We start from the raw sequence: 20,249 nt of genomic DNA on the forward strand, positions 1-20,249 counted from the left end.
CAAATACCTAAAAATTCTCTTTACTGCAACAACTCGTGACTCTTTTAGATCTTTCTAAAATCTGGTTGCAAGGAAAACATCATACATCACATCCAATCTGGTAACAGTTAGGTATAACAGTCCTCAAATCATTGATCTATACTTGCTTGCATTGGACTTAGCAGATTTATCATCATTAGTCAACTTGCATCCAGTTGTCATAGGAGTACATATCAGTTTAGTGTTCTCCAATCCAAACTTTTTCAACAACTCTCTAACATACTTAGACTGAGAAATAAAAATGCCTTTACTATTTTGTTTCACTTGCAACCCAAGAAAGAAATTCAACTCACTAATCATAGACATTTCAAATTCCTTTTGTATTTCACTAGCAAACTTATTGTACATGCCATCATCTCCTCCAAAAATCATGTCATCCACATATACAACAACAATTAGGATCTTATTTGATTCAACTTTAAAATAAAGATTGATGTCGGCAGACCCTATTTGAAAACCTTGATTCAATAAACACTTCTCCACCCTTCCATACCAATCTCTAGGTGCTTGCTTCAACCCATACAACAAAAAATATCTAGATCATCTGACTACTTAAATCCTTTTGGTTGTTCAATGTAGACTTCTTATTTTAGCTCCCCATTAAAAAATGTTGACTTCACATACATTTGATAAACTTTAAAATCCTTACATGTTTCAAAAGCCAAAAATATCCTAATAGCTTCCATTCAAGCAACAAGAGCATAAGTCTCTTCAAAATCAATGCCTTCAACTTGAGTGTAACCTTTCCATACCAATCTAGCCCCATTTCTTATAAAATGCCCATCTTCATCCAGCTTATTCTGGAACACCCACATTGATCCAATAACATTCTAATATGTTGGTCAAGGGACTAGTTCCCAAGACTGATTCTTCTCAATCATGTTTGACTCTTCCTTCATAGACTTCATCCAATTCTAAGCTTTACATGCTTCTTCAAATATCTTAGGTTCAACTTCATAAAGTAAACACAGAAGAACTTGTTCTTTAGCAGATTTGATTCATTTAATAAGACCTCTATTCTTATCTCCTATAATCTGGTTCTCAAAGTGATTCTTCATAACATACCTCGAGGTTTTGGATATAGTTGTCAAAGCAACCTGAGTTTCTTTCTTCTTTTCTTCTTTTGTGTTCTCTTCTTCTCCTTTGCTTGTGGACTCGTCAAATTCATATCTTGCTTGTATACCTAAGTCTTTAGAAAAAAATTCATCAACCTTCACATTTGCACTTTCAATAATTTTATTCAATCTCTCGTTATAACATCAGTAAGCCTTGCTCTTTGTAGAATATCCTAAGAATATACCTTCCTCTGCTTTGTTGTCAAACTTTCCAAGATTTCCTTCATCTCTCTGGATGTAGCATTTACTTCCAAATACTTTGAAATATCTCACCAACGGAATCCTTCCATACCATAACTCACACGATGTCTTCCAATATTTCTTCTGAAATAGAACTCTGTTGAAAGTGTATACTGCAGTATGTATTGTTTCTCTATAGTAAACTTTTGGTAGGTTTGCTTATTTGATCATAGTTCTTGTTGCTTCTTGTATAGTCTTGTTCATTCTTTCCACTACACCATTCTGTTGAGGTGTCCTAGGGGCAGATAAATGTCTCCTAATCCCACATTTCTCACAAAAGTGTCAAATTCATCAGAAACAAACTCTCCTCCTCTGTCTGATCTTAAGAATTTGATTCTTCTATCAACTTCATTTTCAACTCTAGCTTTGGTTATCTTGAACGTTTCTAATGCATCTGAATTTTCTCTTAAAAATGTAACCCAAGTCACTCTAGAATGATCATCAACTAAGAGCATAAAATACTTCTCACCTTGTAAACTCCTTGTTCTATTCGGACTGCATAAGTTTATGTGTACCAAATCTAATAGTTTGGTAGAATTTTGTTCCTTTCCTTTCAAAGTTTCCTTCATCTATTTTTCCACTTGACATTCTTTGCAAACATTGTTATCATATTTAGTCAATCTCAGTAAATCTCTCATAGCTCTTGTCAAACTAATCTTCACCAAATTGTTGAAATTGATGTGACAAATCCTCTGGTGCCATAGCCAACTTTCATTGATCTGAGATAATAAGCAATGTCTTGTAGTAGCCTCCAATTGATACATGTTTCCATTTGTCCTTTTCCTGCAAGAATAATAGTTTCAAATCTCTTTTGAACATCACAACCACCATCCTAAAAAACAACATTGAAACCATTTTTACACATTTGTCCACCACTTAAGAGATTATAATGTAATCCTTTCACATAGTAAACATTATTAGTGTTATGTGTGTACCATCAAAGGTAATAGAACCTATTCCAAAAATTTGAGTTGAGTCTAATCATCTCCAAATCTAACAAAACCACCATCATACTTTTCAAGTTTTACAAAGTTACTTTTGTCACCAGTCATATGATTTGAACATCCACTATCAATCAACCATTAATTTCTATCTCTTCTAACATAAAATGTTGATGCAACAGTTTTAACAACCTTAGATGTCTCCTTATTATTGCTAGGTTTATATTCATCTTTCTCTACCAAGAACAAACAATCACCATCCTCATAATCTGACTCGTCATCTGAAATACCAGCATCATCTTTAACATAGTAGACTTTCTTATTGAACTTTCCTTTGTTTTCTTTAAACTTTTATTTTATTCCTCTCTCCGGACATCTAGATGCATAATGACCAATCTTTCCACACTTAAAGCATTTAAGAGGTAGCATACCTTTATACTTGTTGGTTCCTCTCTCTTACAAATTTTTTGTCCATTTCATCCAGGCTCTCATCATCTAAATCTTCATCTGAAGCTTTTTTAGCTTTAAATGTTGTCTCAGTTATTGCAGAGTGCTATACAATTGTTCTTTGGTGAATTTAGATGGATAATAACTTTCTTCAATAGCTGAAATCTTGTCACTGTAACATTTGGGTAAAGTCCTCATGATCTTCTCTAACACATCCTTATCATCCAAGCTATAATAAAGATCTCGGATCTCATTCACTGCACTATCAACCTTCTGAAAATAACTTGTTATGTCTTCACCTTCTTCCATCCTCAAGTTCTCATATTTTCCTTTAGCAGTCTACATCTTAGCTAGCTCAACTCTATCATTCCCTTCATAGATGTTTTTCAATCTTTTCCAAACTTCATAAGAAGTATCTAATGCAACAACCTTCACCAATTTAGTTTTAGATAGGGCAGTGAAGATATCATACCTTGCTTGTTCATTCTCTTCGTAGGCTTCAATCTCATTTGGAGTAGTAGGACCATTTGTCGGCATCACATACTTCATCTCCATAGCTTTCCAAGTCTTGTAACTTAGGGAAATCAAATATCCTCTCATTTTCACTCTCCATAAACTATAGTTAGATCCTTCAAAAGTAGGAATAGTCAATGTATGTGCCATCAGATCTTCCTCGAGTGGTTAGTCTCACATTCTAGGGACCAAAGCTCTGGTACTAGTTGTTGAATATCCCAGACAACTAAGAGGGGGGTGAATCAATTGTACCAATTAAAATCTTTTACTTATTCTGCAAAAACAAATTTAACAAACAAACTTCTGATTACTTAACCATAAGTAGATATAAGCATGAAAGAGCACACACATGAAACATACACAAGAAGACCTAATTTTACGTCGAAAACCCAAGAAGGGAAAAACCACAAAGAATGCTAATTCTCAATTTTGAAACACCTATCAGGCTGACACCAATTAAGGTGATATTTACAAAGGATGTCTCACTACCAAAATGCTCATTGCTCGACTACAACCACTTGAACGAAGAAGGGCTCATTGCCGAGAAGAAGAAGAAATAAAAAGAAAGAGTCTACCACTGAAGCAGAACGCCACAACGTTACAATGCTAAAAGAAACCTTTGACTCACTGCCTTCGGTACCAAATAGAAAAAAAAACTATCACATATCTCAACCACAACTTCACACAACCTCGCACACATTCACAAAAAATAGATCTACCTTTTCAATCCACTTATATATTCTTCATTGAGATCATCCTTATTTATATTGATCGCTTAAATTAGAATTTCCCAAGTAAGCCAAAAACAATTTACTAGAACACAATTTAAAATAGGTCTACACTAAACATTCTCATGGTGGAAAGGAATGAGAAGTGGACCACATGAAAATGCACTACATCAATCAAAACAACACGTTATCCATACGTCACAAATACTGGAGCAAAAATAGAAACATTCAAGGTCAACCAAACTCATAATGAAAATATCAGTAACCATGACTCTAGAGAACATCATCACAACCCAAATCAAAATATCAGAGATAAAGATATGAATAGCATGAATCCAAAATATTATCATCAGAACCATAAAGGCAGAGAAACGTGAAACTCTACAAATACTATCATATATCACCATCATTGAAAAACTTCTAAAGCACAACTAATGGAGCACAACTTCTGAAGCACCAAATCATAATCATGACATCCCAAAGCAACTTCCAACAACATACCAAAACCTCATGACCACAACTGCAACATATCATAAATGTGGAGCACAAACCAATCACTGAAACATAGAATCAGTACGTTGACATCAATGACAATCATAGTGATAATCATATTGACACACCATCAACTTCACATTTGCAACAAAGTAGGTTACCATAACCATCATATCATGTGAAATACCCACTCCCACCTTAAAGAGCATATTTTGTGAATAGAAAATGATTCAATTACTTCACATGGACACCACATGGGCATAATTGATTGCCCCCCCCTTCCCCCCCAAATATATATATATATATATATATATATATATATATATATATATATATATATATCATAACCACAAAGGTATCTTTTGTATCGTAACAAATGAAAACTCAAATCCCCAAATATAACACTATGAACTAGAGTGGTAAACTCATTTGGGTCTCATCTATCATACAAGATTCTCTACTCCTCGTTGCCTCAATACTAGTGCCTAAAAATGGAATGTGTATTTGGTGAGTCCAAAGCTTACCATAACTGCCACCAAAGATCTCCACCTTTTTCATGAATGAATATTAAAATTAATGCCAAGATTCCCATGTAATAAAAATTATAACATTTAATTTATAACTTCACCTTGAGAGTCTAAGACACTTTCTTTAAGAGTGTTGTAGATACATGAGCTATACATAAGATTACAAAGTTAACAAAAACTTGATCTTAACAAATTCGGGTGCATGATTGGATCCATGTTTTGGGGTCAAGGCTATTAGTATTGCCTACTAATAGTAAAATAAATGTCCTTGTGTTATTTCTAGTGGATAAGACCTTAGATAAGTTATGGAAAATAGATGTTTCACATCTAACAGTGTTTCACTATAAGGTTTTAATTCATCTATTGGAATAAAAATAATCTAAATTGGATCCCAAGGCTCAAAATGTATATTCATTGTATATGGTGAGCATATTAAGGATAAGAAGACTTAGAATCCTCTAGCCTTGAAAATATGTCATTCTAAGGATGTGGTTTTCAAATAACTCAAAAGATTAATCTAATTTGAGATAGATAAAGAAAAAAATAAAGGAAATAGTGCACTTTGATATAAAGACTAAGAATTAAGAAAATCCAAAAGACAAAAAAAACCTAATAGATGAGTAAAATCCAAGTCTTGAAAGCTCTTTCTTTCAAAGAACACAAGTCTTGGATGTAGGCTATAGAAGGGGAGATGATAGTATTGGATGAATGTAACACTTGGGATCTTTTTATTTTGTCTAAGGGAAGGAACCTCATTGGTTGCATGTGGGTCTTTAAAAATAATTTCAGAGTAGATGATGATTTGATATGGTACAAAGAGAGATTGGTAGCAAAAAGTACTCCTACATAAAAATGGAGTTTATTCTGGTGAGATATTTTATGATGGCTAGCATAACCTCTTTCAAATTTCTCCTATCTATTTTTGGTCCTTGTAATTTTGAAGTAGATTAAACAAATGTTAAAACTATATTTTGCATAGGGACCTGGAAGATGAAATTTATATGTGACAACCTAACAGTTTTGTGGTGAAGAGAAAGGAAATTTTGATTTGCAAGTTAAAAGGGTATTATGTGGTTAAACTCAATCTTGACATATATCTAGTATCAAATATTTGATTTTTTTTCTTGGAAGGGGAGTTTTGTTAGAAGTTAAAAAATTGCATTTATATTTTAAAATCATTGATGAACAATTTCTAATTATTATCTTCTAGATTTATGACATGTTTATTGGAAACAACAAGGTGATGAATAAAGATCTTAAAACATAGCTTTCTATTTCACTTGACCTTAAGGGTTTAGGGGCTATAAAATTCATTATGGGAGTGAAAATGAATAGGGATCAAATTCACATAAATCTATGGCCTAGTTAGAGTAAGTATGTTAATACAATTTTGTAGTGGTTTTCTAATAAGGCTTGTGATCCATAAGTATTCCTTTACCTATAGGAATTAGGTTTTTATTGGAAGAATTTCCTAATTTGGATGATGAATTTAAATATGTGTATAATGTTCCTTATGCTAGTGTTCTTGGTAGCTTAATTGATACAATATTTTTACAGGACTGGATATTTCCCAACTATTGGAAGTTCTTATAAGGTTTGTGTCTAATCCTAGTAGAGCGAAATTCATTGATTTAGATTAGTCTAATGACTTAGTAGGAAACCCACTAGTGGTTACATTCTTTCTCTATTTGCTAGATTTGTTAGTTGGATGAGTAAGAGGCAACCAATAGTTTTTTTAGTTGTGATAGAAGTAGAGTGCATGACTACAACACATGCCTATAATATTAGGAATGGGTGATTAATTTATAGAGATTGTGCTTAAATATTGTTTTGAATTGTAGGATTGTGAGAATTGTGTTATTCATTTGGCTAGGAATTCCTTGTAACATACTCATACTAACCATATATATGTGAAATTTTATTTTATTCATGATATAGTTGTGAATGGTAGGTCATGATTCAAAAAGTAGATACAAGTAGACAATGGTTTACAATCCCTCATGAAAATAGTGAGAACAAATAATATTTTTGGTGTAAGAATTCCATAGGATTGCCTTGTACTTGATTTATTTTATGTTTATTTTTTTGTGTTATTGCAATGTACAATATCAAGTGCGAGAATGATAGGATTAGATGCTATTAACCTTACAACCCTAAGAAATTTGTATATGCACCCAACACTCTTAGAATGGATACTTGGATACCCATGAGGTCTTGTGAGGTAATACTTATTATTATCTTAAGAATCTAGAATATCATTGTAATATCATTTACAAGGGTAGTTCTAGTTATTAATATTAACACATTCATCTTCATAATAAATTTGGCCATCTCTCTAATGGAACAATTGAATTGGGAGTTAGATAAGGAGTGCTATAGCATATTTTTATGATGGGTGGGGTTCTCATTAGTTGTCAACTCTATTATAGAGTGTGAGATTTGGGGATGTGTTGCCACCTTTCTTTTATAGATCAATGATCTTCTATTAATAAGGTATATTTGGAGTCCTTTGATGAATTTTGTCGTGGAGGAATTCAAGTTTTGTCAACAACATGGTTTTTTTAGTTGTTGGTTTTATAAAATTGCTTGTGGTTTTCTCTCCTTTATAAATCGAGTGCATCATATGGAGGTTTCATGTTGTAATATAAAATTAAGTAATGTTATATGTTGGCATGTGGTTTAACTAAGTTATGTGGATTGTATTATGTAATAGTATTTATCTAGTTAATACAACCTAAAGAATCTAGTTGTAATTTGTGTCAAAAATCACATGACACGCTACCTAAAAATTACCTTTCCAACTTCCAACCTTGACAAGGACACTAATAAATTCTAAACACTAGTGACAACCCTACTCAAATTAGAATCAAAATGTAATCTAGTTTAATATTTGATGTGTAATTCCTATATAGAGTTACATAAATAAAAAGGTAGGTATAGTTCATGCATGGAAAACATATTAATATATTTTCTCAAAGAAAAGCATTAGCTACCATAAATTTTAAGTGTCTACCTACCTATACTTAATCACTTGAAAACGTTAAAATTATGATGAAAATTTGGCTCTTTTCTCCAAGTCTTGTGCATTATGCAAGCAAGAAAAGTGAATAATTAGTTTAAAAAGTCATCAGATTGTAGATTTTTACAAGAAGACTTTGAACTATTGGTGATCCATACAAATTTTTTCTAACATAACCTCATTGTTCTCTATCTTTTCTTGCTTCAACTTCTCTCTTAGAATATTTTTTTATTTAATTCTTAGGGCAAAAACTAGGTTTATATCTAAGAATCAACTTGAACATTGAAGACATTTGTCAACAACCTCCAAGGTTCCTTCACTTCTTATAGGGAACTAGTTAGTCATGACATGATAACATGGCCTAGATACTAATGGCCCTTCATTAAGATCTTGGATGTATTTAAAAAACCTTAGTAGGATACCTTTAAATCCATTAGGATAATAAGACATCTTAGTATTCATCCCCTATATATAAGCATAAGAAGAATCTTACATAAACCTCTTATCAGCGGGGATATCATTGGTCACTTATTTGGTTTGGCCTCAATGGGCATTTTCTTTATGTTATGTCCTCGTCACCTCCTATTGTGTCATGTATGTCTTCATAGGTAAGTGTTTACAACTTGCAAATATAAACATCCTCAATTTGTGGAACCTCTCTAAGTATTTCTCTAGATTGATCAAATCTTTCTCTTGCTCAAAAAGGCCACTTAGGGTGAAATTTATTAAAGATCCAAGTAATGTATAGGCTTTCTATAGGTAAACTTTTCTTATAATCCTTTTCACCCACAAATGAATGAATGTGATGAAAGAAATAATTTGCAAGAATTTTTGGGATCTTAATTATTCAATAAAATACCCTTATTAGTCATAAAATTGTATTTTTAGCACACACTCCCTTTGAACAATCCTTGTTGCCACAAATGAATTCTTGAAGTCACCTTCAAGGGATGCATTATTTAATTCTTAAATTACTCATATGATCCATGGGTTTCCCTTTCTAAATTCCTATATCATTCCAACAATATATATTTGAGTCATGAGTGTCATGGTTTCTATTAAGCCTTTCTTTTATTCATATTTCCTTAGCCTTATTCCTAGCCCCTTTATTTTTTTCAATTTTTAAAATTCATGTTGACCTCTTCCAAATAGAATTTAGTGTCAAATTTCAACAAGCCTAGAAGAAATATTATTTATAATCCTCCTCCTCATATGTGCCCTACCTCCTCCTTCAAATTGGCAACAAAAATCATTAATTTTTTTTAATGAATTAGGAAAAAGGTATTCCCATAGTTCATCCATCCTTAATCTAACAACACAAGCAAATTTCTTTAAAGAACTATTGTCATAATGATTCTCACTCCTATTATCCACTTTTCAATGATTTTCTCAACTTTTTCCATTCTTCCATACTATGGGATGTGTTTACTATTGATCTAAGTTAGTGGTATCCAATGGTGAGTCTTTTGACATCACCTCATTTGTATGCTACCAAGATCAACTTCATAGTGGGCCCACTCTATTTTTTTGTGTTCTTCCTTTTGATAGCATTTGGAGTTCTACTCATGCTAGAACTCTTTTGATTATGCTATTGATTTTTGTTGAAGGTGATCTAATGGTCTATAAATTCTTAATATTTCTCTTACAAAATGAAGTCTAACACCTTCTTTGAAGATATTTGCATAGGAAGTTATCTCCCCTCTTGATTATGTCAGCATATATCTCTCCTCCTAACAAATCTTGTTTGATCTTTCTAGTCAAATGGTATCAATCTAAGGTGGCTCTTTTCCTTTCACATCTAGCACACACCTCCATCACTCAAATTACCATTGATCATAATCATCATTAAATATGTAGATATCTTCTTCAATGGATTCCAATGGATCACTTCACCTAAGTGTTACAAATGGTGCATACACCTAGTAAAGGTCACCATGGATTCAAACAATTGTGGTTGAGTTTATGAGTTCATCTATGTGTGTCTCCTTAGTCGTTGATGTGGTGTCAATCAAAGATCATTTGCCACAAGTGTAGGTCATCTAAAGTATGTTCCTTCTCTTCATCTCATTCTCACTTATTTGTAAATTATCTTAGGCTCCTTTAGTTGTCATTTTACAAGGATTTCTATGGTTGCATAAGTATGACCTCAACCTCAATGTAAATATTTTTTGGCTATTTATAACAAATAACTAACTAAGGATGAATATTTTAGTTCTTGGTTAATAGAAGTGCATTTTTTGGCATCTAGTTCTGATAACTCATCTTGGAGAGTGCCCCCTAGTTTGAGTTAATGACTATGTTTGTGTTTGTCTAATTATGCCCCCCCAAAAAGAAGTAAATTATTTATGTATATTTAAATCCTCACTAGCCATATATGTCAATCAATGTCATTATGTACATAGGTAGGTTGGTGTAGTGTACACAAAGGTAACCCTACCATAAAAAAATGTTTTTTTATGATGAGGATTTTTAATACGTAAGAAAAATATAACTAGTCGCCTCATTTGGTGTAGCTTTACCCACCATTTTATTTTTTATTTATTTCTATCCCACAAACACTTGAACATCATATCCCTTTTCCTTTGCCATTATCAATATAGGATAGTTTATATTATGCATCACTTATTGTAGCTTTATCTTAGCTATAGTGTAGAAATATGATAGAAAAAGGAAGTCATCCTTCTTTGAATCCTTTCACACAAATTTACAAAAAGATATAGATATACAAGTTTCCATGCTATTAGAACTTCATAGGTATTGGTTAAAATTGCATGGTTACACATTTCTATTGGAATTTATAAGTAGTGGTCATGTATTACAAGGTTCACATGCTCAAGAGAGTTGAGGAAATACTATTTTCTATGAGTGTTTAGGCCCTTGGTCTATCTCCTTCTTTTGAGAGATTTTCCCTAATGTTTGTAGCAGAAATTGCATTTCCAACAAATATAAAGATTTTGAAAACCATAACAAATTCTATCTACTTAGACATATTTTAGTAAAAATTATGTTAATGTAAGTAAAACCCACTTGATGTAGAAAATAAGAATATATTAACTTACATCTAATAAGTGACAACTATAGGATAATGTAATGGAATTAAGCACATGTGTAGGAGGTAAATAAGAAATCAAATTTAGTAACCTTGATAGCTAGAGAATGTATGTCTTTAATGAATATTCTAGAATCTTGTTGATTCTTACTTGGTAAATATGATCTCTATAGTGAATTACCTAGTCTATTCTTTATCTGAGAGCAATATGGATCTAGTCTATGATCATGGAGTTGTTATTTGAGTATGGATCTAACCCTGGCAATGTATAACTCTACTATTATGTTCACCTAGTTCACCTCTACTTCTTTTGGCTTTTTTAATATCTAAGGACTGGTGGAATTTAGAAATCTTTAAATGATTCTCATTAGTGTTGACAATCATCAAAATATTCATCAAATGTTAAATGGACCTATCTATGTGTAGTTATGTATTATCCAAAACAATCCATTTGAATATTGTCATAATACCACCTTTAATTTTAGCAATTTTGTGTATGGTTGTGTGAGGTGAAAAATGATGATGACAAACTATTGCGAAACCACAAAGATCCAACCACAACAAACTATAGTTCTAACAATAAAACATTCACCATACACCAATGAAGATACCTAAGAACATGCAAATTAACAAATTGAAACAATAATACCATTTGCATGCCAAGCAGGGTTTGATCTCCATTGTCTTCTATCTCCATTGATCTTGTTTGATATATTTTCTCTCAGATTTTGTATGTGCACAAGAGCTCGACAAAGAATGGATTGTGGTTGTGAAGGCGCTTGATTGCAAGAAGGCTAATTGATTGCATAAACTATTAGGGGTGATAAGGATGAAAGAATCCTCTTATATAGAAGACACTTTAGAAAATGGAGGGATAAGATTAAGAGGTGAAAGAAATAAATGGTTGGCTAAAATTAAAGGGTAGGTAAAAGAAAATAATAAAAGAATGAAGGGGGTAGGTAGAGGCAAATTAAGAGATAAATGACATGTGTCATGACGAGAAAAAGCGAATTAATTAATTAAATATTTGTATAATTAATAGAGGAAGTGGGACCACTTAAATAAATAAAATATTTATTTAATTTAGGGAAAAGATAATTTAAATAAAAATATTTATTTAAATAAGGAAAGGGCTAGAAGAGGTTAAATGAATTAATTAAATAAATAAATAATTATTTAATTAATAGAAGACTTGGGATAAAATAATTAAATAAATAAAATATTTATTTAATTTAAGACAATTTTAGGTGTCTACAGTTATAATGACATCATCAACAATCTTGTACCCTATAACTAGAAAAAATATGATATATAAAACAAAGTAACGTCGTAGACACATTTAGGGACTTCTTGTGCTAGGGTGTGGAAGAATCTAAATTCCCCCTTATACTTTATAATGATAATCCTAATAATTGTAGAATAAATTATTGAAGATCTAAGTACATCAGTTACCAACAATTTTCCCTATCAAAATAGCATATTATTACAAGCCAAAATATAAACTATAAAAATAGTCTAAAATTGGGGTTTTACAATGATGTAATATGTGACAGAGCTCTTTACAAATTGATGTTGTAAATCTTCATAATGAATTTGAGCATGTCCTCTTATACAATAACCTTAAATATAATTTGAAATCTTTCATTTTTTTCAATTTGGTAAGTAATGACTAATTAGATGAGAATGATGGGAACTTGACTTGTAAATTTGAATTTGAAAATGTGTGAATCAATTTACATCAATAAACCAAACTAGATTCGATTTTCTACCACAAAATCAAACTAGACTCGATTTTCGACCACAAAATCAAACTAAACTCAAATTTATACGACAAACTCTACCATTGTGAAAAAATAGCCAATTAGATATCAATTTCAAATCCTTGGAATTTTAGATATTGAAATTAATCAAGATTTGCCAACTATTTTATAATAAACAATTTTAGATATTGAAATTAATCAAGATTTGCCAACTATTTTATTATAAACATAGGCCTTCAATTATTGCACAAAAGACAAGCCAATTTAAAGAAGATACCAAGTCGTGTTGTTGTGGGACCCAGTTTTCCCTCTGTTTCCATACAATATTTTATTTTAAAGCATGAAGTGATTAATATGACGTCAGCTCAATCATAATAAACACGTGATGAAAGAGGAACGGTCCACACACCACACGGCTACCCACCCGCCGGCGGCCGTGATAGATTTTGACGTTAAATTTGTAGCCGGATTTCTTTTTTTTCGGACAGTACAAGATATCGTATGATTTACGTGTTAAAATCGTCACACGTGACATCACACTTTAGGAATTCTAGAAAGTTCGTGGCTGCATCATCTACCTTTAGATTTAATATGAGTAGAATATTGTTTAATGAAAAATATCATTAATGTTGAATAAAATGTTAATTTCTTTAGAAAAATATAAGAAAATATAAGACTTGACTATTTTGTTCATAAATACATATATTTCTAAAAATTAGACAAATGTTAGAATTAAATAAGTATTTATAAACAAAATAGTCAAGTCCTTGTATTTTCTTATATTTTTTCACACAAATTAGCATTTTATTCTACTATTAATGATATTTTTCATTAAATAATATTATATTCATCTTAAATTAAAATAAATACTTATCAGTTGTACATTCAAACTCTCTTAAATATTTGACAAAAGTATTAGTTGACAAGCTTTAAGGCCTTTAAATTCTATGGTATACAATTCTAGATACCTAGATTAAAAGTATTTCAACTCTTTTCTATTTTTTGGGCACTAAAGATTCTTTTATCCACCAATAAGATTATAATCAACCAATCACTTATACATCACGAACTTATTCTTGTCATGTAAATTTAATAAGATACTATTGCAAGAGGGAAAAATTTATGAATATAAAAAATCATTATAGGAGGAAAAAAAGCATTATTTCATTCTAGGGGTGTTGATTATTATATTTAATATGAAAGAATAAAAATGGCAAACAAATTAAAATTGAAGATCAAAACAAAAGGAAGAGTAAAGTAAGACTTGTCATACCTAGAATGAGAAAGATGTCAATAAAGCTCCACAGATAAGTCAAAAAATGCCTTTGATATTAAGGCCCCAACATAGCCAACAATAGCTCTCTTCCATCAAAGAGACCGTATGACAAAGAATCCTTACTAGAAGCCTCACAATGGGTCTTTTGCCTTCATCCGACAATAAGTATTTTTAGTCTCTAGAGAGCCAAGCTCGATTTACACCTCCATGTTTGTGGACCTTTTACCTCTCAAAGTAATTTTGTGAATGCCCTAATTTATAATCAAGGGATGTTTATCTTAAATGGAAATGCAACTACTTATTATAGTATATAGATCATTGTTATATATTAATCACATTACAAGGCATCTAATCTCCATAGTTGTTAATATAGGATTGCAATCCTCACTAAACTCATGACTTAATGTGGTGGTGGCTTTGTAAAGGCAAGCGAGGAGAAAGAAAAATATTTCTAAAAACTACAAAATATTTTTCTAGCATGAACTTCTTTTAGATAATGCGCCTTAAGAAACTCATTTCTTGAATGTCCTATTTATAAAAGAAATGGAGGCTTATCTTAAATATACATGTAACTATTTATTATAGTGTTCAAATTCAACTCTTAATCATTCTCATTCAAGAGGAAATTTAATTTAACTATGATAGAAATGACACCTAACAACAATTAATCAAGGATTGATGAGCTAATAGTGTAGCTCAAGTCAAGGTGTGCACGCATCATTACACTTAAGATGGGCATCACCCTAATAAAAATAAAAAATATATACCAGTAGAATGAAATGTGGATTTACCATAACAATGCTCTTACTATTCTTAATAAGGATAATTTGAAGACATGCATATATAAAAAAAACTTTATGCTTAAATATGTAATATATGCAACTTGGGGTACTACTATGTAGTAACAATAAAATTACCCCTACCAAAACTATTAAAACACTATTTTTATTAGATTTGATCATTTAAGGATTCTATTGTGACTCTTCTAAATATTTGTAATATTTTTTAATTTCCAGGATCATGATATATTTTTGCCCCAATTTTTCAATCCTTCACATTAAGAGAGTTTGGCATTCATCATAAAATCCTAAAGAAGTTAAGGCATTAGTTGTTCAACATGGTTTTTGTTTATAGGCTCCCAAGACATGGTTTAGGGGTCAATAGAGAGCGAAAAAGAAATGAGATAATGATAATGATACTAAGAGGCTTTTTTGGGGTTTCAACTATGTAACATCTAGTTGAAGAAAGGGGGTGAATTTTTTAAGCATTTGAAAGATAAAATTGTATTGGGTATGTGCATGAGCAATTCAATTCTAGATAATTAAGTAGTTTTATGTGTTATACCTATAATAAGATGAATAGTATATCTAAATCTATTCTTTTGTGCCTCTATTCACTAATTTTATTTCTATTAACTATGACCTTGTAACACCTCATATAGTCATTGGTCTAGGAAGCAAATGACCTTATTTTTCAAAAATAATCAAAATCCTAAATCATTAGTCTCATAATAGAATATATTTTGTGTATTCATGATTATGCATTATAACCAAGGAAACATCTAAAATAACCTTGAAAGAATTCATTGTAAGTGCATGCTTGTACATGTTTATTAATTATATATTAGGTCTTATGCAACTAAGTATACTTGAGTTAGTGAAAAAAATTGGTGTCACTTTGTATACAATTGAGCGTGGATTTTTTTTGTTTTTGTTTTTGGTTGTTCATTTTTTATATTCAAATACATGTTAAAGTATACATTTAGAAACAACCTCTTGAGTCTAATTTGAGCTCAAAGTGTAGGAGAGATTACCCACTCTCATCATTGACCTTTAACCCTCCATAATATGTGGATGCACCTTGGTTTTGATTTCACGATGATAACCCCTAGCCTTAAAAATTAAGTCATGTTCTAGTATATTTTGGAGCAACGGTTTTAGGACCTAATGGATTAGCATTGTTGCTAGGGAGATTATATTTTTGGTCCTATTTTATAAATTCATGCAACATATTTATTGAAGAAACCATGGTATATTTCAGCTTTATATTTTGTTTGGATACCTTAACGTTTTAGTTGCCAAAAAAAATATTGTCTTTTTGAGAGTTGATTGGTGGCTCCTCAACACCCCCAAAATCCCTACAAGACCAAAACAATTTTGACCAAAATATCATGCTTAATAAGGATGCATGAAATGATTGACTAAATATAAAATATTACAATGAGATGTCAATCTTATAAAGGCCATGTGTAGTGTGACATAAACATTAAATGACAAGGTAACTAAAAATAAATGAGATGAGCATGACCCCATTATAGCTAACTTCTAGAAATTACACATAGGACCTAAGTTAACATGTGAATATGGACCCCCACTAGTAAATTACAGACATACAAGGCCTTTACTAGTTACAAGACATTATTCACTCTAATAGTCTCTTCCAAGTGAAGAGTGAAAGGATGCGGATGAGACTTTGGCATACAAACAACTCACAAACCTTTAAAGGTCAAATAATATAGAAGAGATGTAAGATATGGTACAAAACCAAAATAATCAATAAGCAAATAAATCTATAAATAAATTAGTGAACAATTTGTTATAGGCAAAAATAAGAATGAATCTAGGGAAGGATTAAAAATATCACACAATGAAGCACAAAACTCTAAAGAAGAGATACTAGTAAAATATAAGTAAAGGAGATCGAAACCCTAGTGAGATCTAAGAAGCAAAATATGCACTCTAATAAAAGAAAGATAAACCCTAAGGCCAAAACTCTATGTCATGTAAAAAATCTGTGCTCGTCAATTTATGTAAATGATTTCAATAAAATTCTTTAACTATAATTTACCTAGGAGAAATAGTTAGGCAATATAAAACAATAAGATTTTAAAGCTAGGACTAGAATAATAAATGTAGAATTAATTTGTGAGATTTAAATAAATTACAGATGATAAAATATCCTTACAGCTAAAATCCTTGTGGTAGAATTCCAATCAAAGATGTCAAGTATTAATTCACCAACATGATTGTTGAATTGAATCAACACACATAGCTAGACCTAGACTCATAAGAAAATTAACAAGGAATGCATGACTATAACATATTTGTCTTAGCTTGTGCTTGTGTTTGAAGTGGGGTGGTGTCTATAGATATTGTTTAGGAACTTAGTAAGTGAGGTTCATGTTCTCCTCTTTCAAGGCCTTAGGCAAATCAATTCAATGGCAATGATTTGAGATTAAAGACAACAAACAAGAATGTAATATACCTAATGTAGATGATAAAATATCCTTACAGCTAAAATCTTTGTGGCAAAATTCCTGTCGAAGACAAGTATTAATTCACCAACATGACTATTGAATTGATCTAACACGCATAGCTAGACCTAGATTCACATAAGGGAACTAACAAGGAATGTGTGACTATAGCATATTTGCCTTAGCTTGTGCTTGTGTTTGAAGTGGGGTGATGTGTATAGAAATTATTTAGGAACTTCGTAAGTGAGATTCATGTTGTCCTCATTCAAGGCCTTAGACAAGTAAATTCAATCTCTCATTGTGACTCCACGAAAAAAAAATTCAAGGCCTTAAAGACAACAAACAAGTATGTAATATACCTACGATTATGTATGTTGATATATGCTCTAATAACACAATTAAAATTGAAAATAACATATAATTAGATTTGAGCTTGCATTATACATATAATTTGAAATGAATATGAAATTTTCATAAATAAAACAACATAACACATAATCACAATGATTCCTGAAAAGGGTAAACAAAGTTTAAATTTAAATTTTAAATTTTAAAAGTTAAAGTTTCAAAAAAATTATAGTTAAAAATTTAGGAAATGGAATTGGTTCCCTTGAATGAGCTATGACATGGTCAAATGAGTATTATCACTTTGTAAACTTGTATATACAATTTTCACAATTATAAATATGTCTTCTAATATTAATAACACTACCATTGATTTGAACATTTCCAACCAAATAGCTTTCCCTATCTAAATCAGTATGCTTTACAAATTAAAAAAGTTGCTGTAATGTCCCTTTTAAAGACTTAAAGTTGATGAAAGTATAATTAAATTTAACAAAATTTGATAATAGTATTCAGATTTGACAAAATTTGTTGTAAAATATAATTAAAAAAATTAATAGACAATAACAAATATGTGCAAAATAATATACTTTAAGTAAAATATGGTTTTACATTTTAAAAATAACAATGAATTGCAAAATATTGACTTGACTAAGAGTCTTCGCCGCCCCCTCTAATTCCGTGATGAACGGAAGGGGTAGGGCCCGCCCTAACCTACCACACCGAGAGAGGGTGTGCAGGATAGCTTCTGCCGGATCACTTGCACGGTTAACCCCTCTTTTTTCTAACTTCTCAGCAGACAAGATTCCTGTTGCAGCTTTCTGTTTTCACCATTTTTGAGCTTTACCCTTTTTGTGGTGAGGAATGCAACGGTGGGTTAAAGCTCAATCAATCCACTTTACCTGAAATCTATACAGAATTTACACATTCTGTGAGATGTTGAGGGACTGTAAGGACACTGTAGGATTGAAGGGCTGCTGAAATTGTGAACTTCTGTTGAGGAATGGATGGTTCAGAAGCTGAGAGGCCGTCCATCTCTTGCCTGCGTCCTTTTCAAGACAACATCTGATAAAACTCTGGAACTCCGCAGATGAACTGGCGGGAGCAGATGGCGGCTCCCCAAAACATATGGCACACATGAGTGCAGGCCAATCTGCCTGTTCTCCGGCTGCTACAAAGGGAAAATGACCCAAATAGGATTCCAACAGTGTCAATCCCAAACTCCAGATATCCCCTGCATACCCATTATATTTCCCACCATAGCTCTGCGGATCGAATCTCTCGGGGCTCATGTAAGCACAGGTGCCCACATAGGAATTGCAGCAGGAATCTATGGTGTGTGATACAATCCTGCTAACCCCAAAGTCTGCAATTTTAATTCGCTGGTAATTCTTGCTAATCAAGAGATTGGCGGGCTTGATGTCTCTGTGAACAATCCGTTCACTGTGAAGGTATTTCAATCCCTCCAGTACTTGCCGAGCAACCTTAGCCAGGCAGGACTCATTAATCCTTTTCCTGTGCTTTAAAAGCTCGGCAAGGGAGCCTCCATCCATGTATTCCAGCACAAAATTCATGTTCCCCCCCTGGTGAAACACACCCTCACTTTTAACAATGTATGGATGATTGATTTTCCTAAGGATGTCCATCTCCCTGGTGATGTGGGATGTGAGGGAGGGCTCATGGTCCAGGCGGATAACTTTTAGGGCATAGTAAGTGGAGGATTTGGGGTGGAGGACCTTGTACACTATGCCTGCACTACCATGCCCAAGCTTTCCCACTCTTTCCAAATCACAGAGCTTCTCTATGCCCTGTCTTGAAGATGCCTTCGGCGGCTCTGGAAGAGGCAGAGGCAGAGGCAGAGGAAGAGGCAGAGGGGCTCTTTGCTGTTGTGCAGGGATTGGAAGCTTCAATCCTAACCTTTTCTTTGATGCCATATCTTCTGGGCTATCAGAGATGGAGAAAACAATTTGGGAATAAGTGCAGGCGAGAGAGATTGTAGGGGCGAGGTATTATAGAGATGAGAGGCAGGGGAGAAAGTGGATGGGAAGAGGCGGCGGCAAAGGAAGGTCCGACGAAGTAGCCGGTGTTGTCGCATGTGAAGCCATGCAACTTTTCTACAACGACGTGACGTGATGAAGATGACGTGAACTATGACGACTACTAATGCTCTTCCCCTATTCTAATTTTCTAATTGGTTGGATAGAAAATGGTAGCGGTGTAATAGATAAGAGTCACAGGTAAAGGTCGCTTTCATTCATGTTCATATGAAAGTGAAATGGTGTCCAAGTTGGTCCAGGGCCATGACTTGCAGCTCGTCTAACGTCATTTGGAGGGATTTTGGCCTTTGGAAATTGAAAATCCAATGAAAATAATGAATGAAGATAAGGAAGTCATGGCGTCTCGATGCATTGTGCACGTGCAGATATGATGAGTAAAACAGTTGCATGATTTTACATTTGTTTTTTGGAAGATTGTACAGATTCATTGCATGGATGGGTTTTAAGA

At 32.4% G+C, this 20,249-nt stretch overlaps 1 protein-coding gene across 1 annotated transcript; it reads right to left on the reverse strand.

Moving 5' to 3' along the window:
* Window positions 1-18,315: 18,315 nt before the first annotated feature.
* On the reverse strand, window positions 18,316-19,772 carry LOC131078695 (mitogen-activated protein kinase kinase 9). Its single transcript, XM_058016467.2, has one exon. It carries the CDS (start codon window positions 19,676-19,678, stop codon window positions 18,665-18,667), a length of 1,014 nt encoding a protein of 337 aa, XP_057872450.2. The 5' UTR covers window positions 19,679-19,772; the 3' UTR covers window positions 18,316-18,664.
* Window positions 19,773-20,249: the final 477 nt, after the last annotated feature.

The sequence above is a fragment of the Cryptomeria japonica genome, chromosome 2, assembly GCF_030272615.1.
Source record: "Cryptomeria japonica chromosome 2, Sugi_1.0, whole genome shotgun sequence".
NCBI classification, from domain to species: domain Eukaryota; kingdom Viridiplantae; phylum Streptophyta; class Pinopsida; order Cupressales; family Cupressaceae; genus Cryptomeria; species Cryptomeria japonica.

What these genes read in the sequence shown, in the direction of transcription:
- LOC131078695 (XM_058016467.2), bottom strand. Translation starts at nt 19,678, where the DNA reads ATGGCATCAAAGAAAAGGTTAGGATTGAAGCTTCCAATCCCTGCACAA.